Source organism: Danio aesculapii, chromosome 5 (genome assembly GCF_903798145.1).
Source record: "Danio aesculapii chromosome 5, fDanAes4.1, whole genome shotgun sequence".
Taxonomy (NCBI): Eukaryota; Metazoa; Chordata; class Actinopteri; order Cypriniformes; family Danionidae; genus Danio; species Danio aesculapii.
Window position 1 is genome coordinate 28,928,330 of NC_079439.1, and position 10,000 is coordinate 28,938,329.

General features: G+C 37.6%; 1 protein-coding gene across 1 annotated transcript in view; it reads left to right on the forward strand.

Moving 5' to 3' along the window:
* Nucleotides 1-10,000, forward strand: part of zmat4a (zinc finger, matrin-type 4a) — a 186,767-nt gene that overhangs the window by 26,849 nt on the left and 149,918 nt on the right. Inside the window, exon 2 of the mRNA XM_056457848.1 lies at nt 8,168-8,269. Coding sequence (XP_056313823.1) covers nt 8,168-8,269 — 102 coding nt within the window. The remainder of the gene's footprint in view (nt 1-8,167; nt 8,270-10,000) is intronic.

Consider the following 10,000-nt stretch of genomic DNA (forward strand, 5'->3'; position numbering starts at 1 on the left):
ACCTGAACTGTAAAACTGATGTATTTTAAGGAGATAGATAGATAGATAGATAGATAGATAGATAGATAGATAGATAGATAGATAGATAGATAGATAGATAGTATAGATAGATAGATAGATAGATAGGTAGGTAGGTAGGTAGTAGGTAGGTAGTAGGTAGGTAGGTAGGTAGAGGTATAGATAGATAGATAGATAGATAGATAGATAGATAGATAGATAGATAGATAGATAGATAGATAGATAGATAGATAGATAGATAGATAGATAGATAGATAGATAGATAGATAGATAGAAATAAACCACTGATTTTATTTATTTATTCATTTTCTTTCGGCTTGGTCTCTATTTCAAAGGTCGCCACAGTGGAATGAACCACCAACTATTTCAGCATTTTTACACAGTGGATGCCCTTACAGCCAACAGCCAGTATTGGGAATCACCCATACACACCCATTTACACACACTCATGCACTACAGACAATTTAGTTTATTCAATTCACCTATACGGCATGTGTTTGGATTGTGGTGGAAACCGCAGGAGCCGGAGGAAACCCACACAAACACAGGGAGAACATGCAAACTCCACACAGAAATGTGCTAACCACTGTGCCGCCCCTGAAATAAACATTATAAGTAAGTTTATTTTGAATATGTTGAAATGTTAATGAAGTGACATTAAATATGTATTCATGAATTGTGGTAACAAACCCTATTTGTAACCTATTCAGTATGCTTATTTATTCTGTCTTAAAGAAACTACAGTTATTAGCATTTGCAAATGCAGGCAATGAGAAATGTGAAAATCCCAATGTGTTAATCAGGTCTCCAACAAGAGCTTCAGTAAAATAAAAGAAGCACAAAGAGCAAATTGCAAGAAGGAATCCACAATACTGGGAGACCTTACACCACAGTAATGCATTACTGTATTTCTAATTACATTTTTGGGGAACGCAGTAATGTAGCTAATTACTTTTACGTTTGTGTAATATGCTTACAGTTACTAAAGTCAGTGTAATTGTGTTACCTTCTTTACTAATATAGACCAATTACCAACCTACGTCACCCATAACGTCACACGGGTCCCCGGTTGCAAAAAAAGGCAGGCTGCAATAGTAAAGATGTCGTGTTGTGCGGTAGGATGCCAAATTCAAAAGTGTAACAAGTGAATGATGAGAGAATTTTATGTTTTGGGCTATAGTCAACCCATTGTAATGTTTTTCAGTGGATATTAAATTACTCAAAAGGCTGCAGTCTATTACTGTTTTAAAGTAACTTAACCAACACTGCTGACACCAATTCAATATGCTGAATAAGGCCAACTCGATCCATCGTTAACCCAAAGAGAGGCGAAGTGTGGAACACATCAAACACACTTGCCCAGGCTGATGCTAACCAATGGCCTGAAAAAAAGGTCAACACTCAACAGTTTCGGCTACCCTAAATAACAAATACCCTAATGTAATAACGTATTTCAGATTCACAAAAATATAAACATCTCCCCCTAGTGGTTTTGTTAAATGAAAATGAGGAAACACAGAAAAAGTCATATCAGAATCAGAAAGAATCAGAAAGAGCTTTATTGCCAGGTATGTTCACACATACGAGGAATTTGTTTTGGTGACAGAGCTTCTACAGTGCAACAGGATTACAGAGACAGGACAAAAAACAGATAATAAATATATATATAAAAAAAAAAATAGAAGTAAGTAGTGAATGCAAATATACAAATTGACAAGTGTATGTACGTGTTATTACTATATACAATGTTATATGTGCAGCTGTTATGTGCAAATTGGCATGTAAAGTGTGTTGTTAAATAAGTGTATATGTGTAAAAGTGTATGGCAAGTAGTGATGTTGGTTCCACGATTCTTATCATCAAGTGTTCATGAGATGGATTGCCTGAGAGGAAGAAACTGTTTCTGTGTCGGGCTGTTCTGGTGCGCAGTGCTCTGTAGCGTCGACCAGAAGGTAAAAGTTCAAGGCAGTGTGCTGGGTGTGAGGGGTCCAGAGTGATTTTTGGCAGCCCTTCTGCTCGCTCTGGATAAGTACAGTTCTTGGGGAGTAGGAAGGGTTGTACCAGTGATTCGCTCAGCAGTCCGAACTATTCGACGTAGTCTTTGGAGGTCGTATTTAGTAGCTGAGCTAAACCAGACAGTTATTGATGTGCAGATGACTGATTCAATGATGGAGGTGTGTTTCAGCAGCTTCTTTGGGAGGTTAAACTTCCTCAGCTGATGAGAAAGTACAGCCTCTGTTGAGCTTTTTTGACAATGGAGTCAATGTGAGTGTCCCACTTCAGGTCCTGAGAGATGGTGGTGCCCAGGAACCTGAATGACTCCACTGCTGCCACAATGCTGTCCATGTTGCTCAGTGGGGGGAGAGCAGGGGGGTTTCTCCTGAAGTCCACTATCATCTCCACTGTTTTGAGCGTGTTGAGCTCCAGGTTGTTGTGACTGCACCAGACAGCCAACTCCTTAACCTCCTGTCTGTAAGCAGACTCGTCACCGTCCTGAATGAGGCCGATAAGTGTGGTGTCGTCTGCAAACTTCAAGAGCTTGACAGAGGAGTCTTTGATGTGCAGTCATTCGTGTACAGGGAAAGGAGCAGTGGGGAGAGGACACACCCCTGGGGGGGCGCCAGTGCTGATTGTGCGGATACTAGATGAGAATTTTCCCAGCTTCACCAGCTGCTGCCTGTCCGTTAGGAAGCTGTTGATCCACTGACAGACAGAGGTGGGCACAGAGAGCTGAGTTAATTTGGGCAGGAGAAGTTTTGGGATGATAGTGTTAAACGCCGAGCTGAAGTCAACAAACAAGATCCTCACATAGGTCCCTGGTCTGTCTAGGTGTTGCAGAGCATAATGCAGTCCCATATTTACTGCATCATTCACAGACCTGTTTGCTCTGTAGGCAAACTGAAGAGAGTCCAGTGAGGGTTCAGTGATGTCCTTCAGGTGGGCCAGCATCAGTTTTCAAAAGACTTCATGACCACAGATGTTAGATGATGTTATGATAATTCATATAATTCATATAAAAACTGACTTTATATAAGTTATATAAAGTCAGTTCTTCTGTAACTAAAACATGAAAATAAAATGTAAAGTATTATGGTCTCACATCATAGAGCGAACACATGAAAAACAGTTTACATACTTGAGTGAGGTAAAAAAAAACACACACACACAGACACTGAAAACAGATTACTCAAACAGAAATGCATCAAAGAAATCAGCTGCTCAATCCACCAGCACTTTGATTATACTAATGTTGGTTTGAAACATGAAGAATGCTTTCTCCACAAACGGTCCACATCTGAATTTAATGATATCATAGTTTTCTTTCTGCCACATCTGTTTATTTGCTTATCTATTTATGTTTAAAGGCAGCTTGGATGTAGTATATCCAACAGTCCTATATGTGTGGGATGGCCTGTGTAAGGGTAAATGTGTGCCCTTGAGCAAATATGGCATCAGCGAGCGAATTGTATACATCCACATGTGTTTTTGAGATGAATAAGGATGAAAACGAATGAAGGTTCAGTATTACAGACCTCCTTGGCCTGAAACCAGTTTTCTTAGGAGGTGCCTGGTGTATGGTAAATCATTCCCTCACTATCTGGCATGGCAGCTGCTTTCAAACACAGACTGGTGGCTTTTTAAAGCCTTGTCTCCACATCCGTGAAGCTTTTCGTAATTGGTAGTTATAAGACACTCTAATTGGTCTTTGAGGCAGAGTGTGCAAAGGGCAACTACAGAGTGATCAGTTCCTTCATTACCCAGGACACACACAAGTAAATTGTACAAACATTCAAATTCAAGTACAGATTTTTTTCTTTGCAGAAAATTGCACAGAAATTGCAGAAGGGTTCCTACCGTTCATTTCATATCTTTATTGCTTTTTTCATTCTACCTGTGTCTGGCTGCAAGCATCAAAATAACTGGAATAAATGGGAATTTTTTTGCTCCTTGACTTGTTCACTTATCATCCTCAAAGCACATGGAATTTAAAGTTACATCTGAAAAAATGCATTTTATTTTAGTGTGTGCCTGTGCTTTGCCGTGGCTTGTCATTTAATTAGTTTGTTTACGTATTTTGTCACATGAAACTCGTATGAAGGTTTTTATCTGTTGCTCTAAAACCCCTGTAGTGTGTGTTTCTATATAAGCTGTTTCAGGATGAAATGCAGCTCCAGTAGAGGCACGTCATGTCCTCGCGCTGCCTCTGTGTTTTAATGTGTGACGCATGCTGAAATAATTAAAGTGACAGAAACAACATGTCTTCATGAATAATTCATCTGACACATGTTTTCATGACACTGCACACTGTCTTTTCCCTAGAGTATGTCTTAAACTGCAGTGGTTTCAACTTTTAGTCAGTCCTTTTAAATTACTCCAAAAAATAGTTATTAGACATAAATAAAAATAGAATAAAAAATGTAAAAAAAAAAAAAAACGAAAAAAGCGCAAATACACTGTAAAAAATTATTAACAAAAAATCAAGACAACAATTATTTTTATGTTGCTTCAACTTGTTTTAATTAGTTAATCAGGTTTCAACTACATTTTTTTAAAGTTATACAAAGTTAACCTAATATTTTTAGTCAGTTTGATTGATGTAAGTTGAGATGACTAGAAAAGCTCATTTCATTCAACTTAAATGAAGGCACAATAATCTTTTACAGAGTACACACCATCAATATAATAATAAAACTATCTTTGACCCACTTACGAATTATGGGCATATGTTGTAACTTAACTTTTTAGTTTATAAAAATATACCTGTATATAATGCATACAATACTGTTTAAGTTTTAATTCAGAGAAATAAAACAAAAACATAAATGTAAATTAAAAATGATCTAAATGGACTTTAGGCTATTGAATGGGTAGTTCTTATTTTTCAAAAAGTGGATCATTTTTCAGTTATTCACCTCATTTTCTATTTAATTATGAGGTTTAAATACTCCATTTAAGTGACATTTAAAGCACCATTTTTTGTTAAAATAACATGTCAGATGGCCATCGGAACCAAACTTTTTGATGTGCAAAAATATTTCCTTAAACATTAAAAAAATGACATTTTTTAAAATATTAATTTATTACATAATTTATTATTAGATTTTTTAAAATAAAAAAACCCTGTAGCTTATTTTCATTTATTAGGCAAATAACAATATGGCACATTCAACGTCCCTCAGTCAGAATTTGGCCATTTGAATTAAAAAAAATTATTGAAAAATAAATAATATAAAAGTAAATGAAAAAAAATAATAATAAAGTAGAGCTTCACAATTGTTCTAGGTTTTTCTCTTGTAAAGAAAGTAAAATTGAAAATTCATGGATAACAATGTTAAATAAAACAATGTTTAAATTGACTTTAATATTGTCAGGGATCTCAGGAGGGACGAGGGAGCGAGGACAGAAGATGGTTTATTAATAATAAAAAATAAAACAAAAGGTCAACAAAAACCAACCAAGGGGGAAAACATAACTAGAACACAAAATAGACAAACAAACTTGGTGGGCTGGGCAGGTATCAGTACTGGGCAATGCAAGACTGGACGAGATGCACAATCAACGACATCTGAAGACATGTGTATGACAACTGACGAACTGGCACAGGACAGCAGACATGAGGAGACTATAAGCAGAACACATTAGCAAACAAACAGGTTAACTTAATGAACTAATAATGGGTTAACAAGAAGGGTGGGACCTGACAATAGACAAGAGAGCACATGGCAGAAAGAGACAACACAAGCCATGTGCTTACGTAAAATAGGACTAGAACACGCAGCCAATGAGAGAATTTGTGTTCACACTAAACACAACACTAAAGCATGTAGCGTATGTAAACATGAACCATGTGCTAAACACAACACCAACAGAAGATTGAACATAAGACACAAGTACACAATATATAAAAACACTTACCGTGCACTCACACATGCAACGTGCATGTTCCATCCCACCGCCAATCGAAACCAACTAGACTGACACACAGAATAAAACAGCATGCTGCAGACATAACAAACACAAACACCAGGACGAGAGCGCACATCCCGGCCCGAGCGTGGTCAAGACAGTGCTCATACAAAAGACAAAGATGGACAAGAACGGTGTTCAGACAAAAACTAATGTCTGGACTCCAAAAAAAAAAAACCGAAGTGGCAGAATTCTGACAAATGTGGGCTGCTTTTGGTGCTTTACACCTTTTTATTGATAATTTTATTTGTAAAAGTAACTTGTCAAATGTTTTCTCTATTTAACAATACAGTAGGTCAGTGGTGAAAGATGACTTTACTTTCGTCAGATTGTATGTTTTATTTCACAGCTGGATTTTGGGCTCATGAAAAATAATAGTTTGTATTGGCCAAAACTGATTGGCACAACAGCCAAAAGAGGATTCCGCTTGGTCCTAAAGAGTCATGAAACACCAAAACACATTTTTAGAGATTTTGCCAGTCATATATATGTCCCACGCTGCTCAAACACTATTAAGACACATACATTTCACAAAAAGTCAAAATTGGTTGTCTTTGTGTTATTTCGAGCAAATTCGTTCTTCTGGTTTAAAAATTAATTTTTAAGCAACATCACGGTCGTGGGATCATTGTGTAAATTCCAGCATGGGGACTCTGTGCTGTGATGTCTGTACCAGCAGGTGCTTTGTGACGTCTTTGAGTTTTCAATATTAATTTATAAGAAAGACTTTGTTCAAACCAGTCAGTGCGCTCTATTGTGAACGAGCTTTGAAGACTGTTTTTACCTGTTACATTGTTCAGACGGCAGAGAGACACCACGTTGTGTTGCCATCCATAATTAAAGCAAGTGGAAGAAGAAGAATTGTTCGGAGACATGGGTCATCAGTATTGTGTTCATAAATGTGCCGCAACGAACGTTTTGTTTCAATTTTCCCACGATGAGAGCACACCACACGTGTGAACCTACATTTGTGGATTACAGTAGTCTGCTAACATGCGACAAAAATATGTTTGTAAGGAACATTTTTTACCCGAGAGCTTTTCGCATCTGGAAATAGTGAAATCCGAATTTGCCACTCGTCTTCTTTTTAAAAAAGACACTGTTCCAGTTCGTGTTGATTGTCCTGTCTCTACAAATTTGGTGTGCCTCAATGTTCGTTGTTTATGATTATTCAGATGGCAAAGTTAGTTAGTATTGTCAGCAGTACTTTTTCAGTTTTAAAGACATACCCTAATCAAAATGATTTAGTTACTAACTTTACAGTAATATCAAAACAATTTTATGGACTGAAAGATCCTCTGTAAATGCTGCTTTCTGAATGTAAACATGTAAGCGCCTTAATCAAACTATTACCGTTGCACCTACCGAGTCTCTGCATCTAAAGAGAAATGCAAAAAAGAAAGGTTTTTTTTCCGGCGTTTGGTTTCAAAATCTAGCGGTTCCTCGCAGCCAATATTTCGTTTGTCATGGGGGCATGCATGAAATTTTCCTGAATGAAAATGAAAGTGCCAAACTGCAGTTAAAGTCGTAAAATTAAGAATGAAACACCCGAATTTACATGAAACTCCAGAGGAAATGTGGATAGCATGGTGATGCGATAACGTTAATCGAAAAAAGCAACTCATGTAAACACCTTAATCATATTATTGTCTTATTCAGATTAAGAAAAATAATTCGATTACTGATGTCCATGTAAACGTCGTCACTGTCAGACCTCTGCGTCTGTATTTAAGTTGCCTCTGTGAAAATCAGCGCGTGCATGTACTAAACTCCCCTTTTCATGCAAACCCTTCCTTCTTTCCCTACCCTGACACTCCCACCTAAACAAAGCTGGACTCACCCACTTTCCTGACTTTTTTCAAACAAGAGGTGTGAAAACACCCTGTTGAGATGGGTTTGGTGTTCATGGCCCTTTAAAGCCTTTTTCGATAGGTTATTTTAACAATTTATGAATAACAGTTAATATAGGACAAGTGAGCACATGTATGGGACAAATTCTGGACTTTTGTCAGTGGGGGTGGGTATTTAAAACCATTCGAACATCCAAAAAACATATTTTTTCCAATTAAGTGAAGTGATGTACTGTAATTGTATATAAGTGATTTCTAGTGTTGGAAGTGTATACAAAGTGTATAATAAACTGCCAAGATATATGTTAATGTAAAAATTTCTTTTCCCCCAGATGAAGTCAACAGAGGTGGATCAAGGGCTTTTCACAGACAGTTACTGCAAAGTGTGCAGCGCTCAGCTCATCTCCGAGTCACAGAGAGTGGCACATTATGAGGTGAGATCTGCTTTCTGTCTTTCTTCTCTGCTTCTACATAGCAATCTCTGCCCCTTTTTTGCTTGTTTGATGTTAGTCGTTTTAGCTGCTTTTATCCAAAGTGTACTTAGAGTGCTGGTCCCCCTGGAGCAAGCAAGGGTTAAGAGCCTTGTTCAAGGACACAATGACACTAGTGTGACAACTAGTAAATATAGCCATAAATCTATCTACGCTCTTTCATTCTGGACCATTTCTGTGATTACTCAGTGGAGGTTTTGTGTGCGTGTCCTCTGATATGTGTTGTGAGCAATGGCAGTTTAGCTGTATTACACAGGGTTTCCCTGCGGTCACTGAACGGTGAGTTATATGGCCACTCGTCAACAGAGCCGTAACCTGAACTGACCCAGACGAGAACATAATGTATTTGTCCGGGCAGGCATGGAGAACCACGAGAAGAGAGTTTGGTGGTCAGTGTAAAATATTCATTCTGGTTTGTTTTTGTGTGTATGTGTGAGTGTGTGTCCATTCAGCTGGATTGTCCCATGTGGACTGAGTGATGCAGGTCTATTTGTTTTGTTTTCCCCCTGACAGTCTGTGTGCCCTGTGCTGGTGGCTAAGCCAATTTACAACCTTTCCATGCATTTCAACATAATAGATGGCAATGGACTAGAAAAACTGGCTTCTTATGGACGCCTAAAACCAACTGGTCATCAACGGATTTAACAAGCCGCAGCTTTCTGATCCCTGACCATATAAATTGATTTTGTCCAATGCTATGTATGTGAAGTGATTGCAATGCATCTTATTGGATGCAACCTCTGATTTATGCTCAGATAAACGGTAGCCTGTTTTGGGTAGTAAGGCCCAATTTTGTCCTCAGATTAAATTATTCTGACTGAAAAAGTTTCAAATGCATTTATGTGGAAATAGGCTTGCATATTCTTAAATATTCCATATAATGAAAAACTAATTATATTCCGGACGTCTTTCAGGGATGCAAATACAGACCTACCTAGGCTACAGTGTATATAACAGACTATATTTATCAGAGAGAACACAAGTTATTAAAGTTCAGATTTTATTTGAAATTTAACACTCACTTAACACTCACGCCTCTGTCTGCTTAATTAAGAATTGCATTGAGAAATTCTTGAGTGCATGCAGAAGATGTACAAATGTGTTGTTTTGTTATAGCAATTTGTTATGCTCAGTTGTTATAGTGGAATATATACACACACACATACACAACAGTTCTGGTTCTTGAATCTGATTGGCTAATAGCCATGTGAAATTCTGCAAATAACAGCACTTGTACCGCCCCTTCACCCTTGTGTATTACTCCGCCCACATACAACACAAGCAGAGGACACTCTACAGTTTGACAAATATTGCAGCTGTTGGACAACATAATGTACTTTTGAGGCTTTTTTAGTCAAGAATGTAGTTGTTTAGATGTAATTTTCAGAAATTTATTTTGTTTATTTTTTGGGGGGTGTCTCCAACCTCATCAATGCAGACCTTTCAGGGTTGTTATTGTAGACCTACCTAGACTACAGTGTATATAACATAATGATGTTGTGTAGTCCTATAATGTGACGATTAAATCGCTTTTAATGCCGTGCACACTTTTCCCACGGTCACATCTGCATGTCATGAGCTTGTGCGCTCTATGTACATCATAAATAAAGCCAGGTCTCACATTTGTTTTTATTCTCTGCAAGTCATCTGTCCTTATGTCTTCATTTTCTCAGT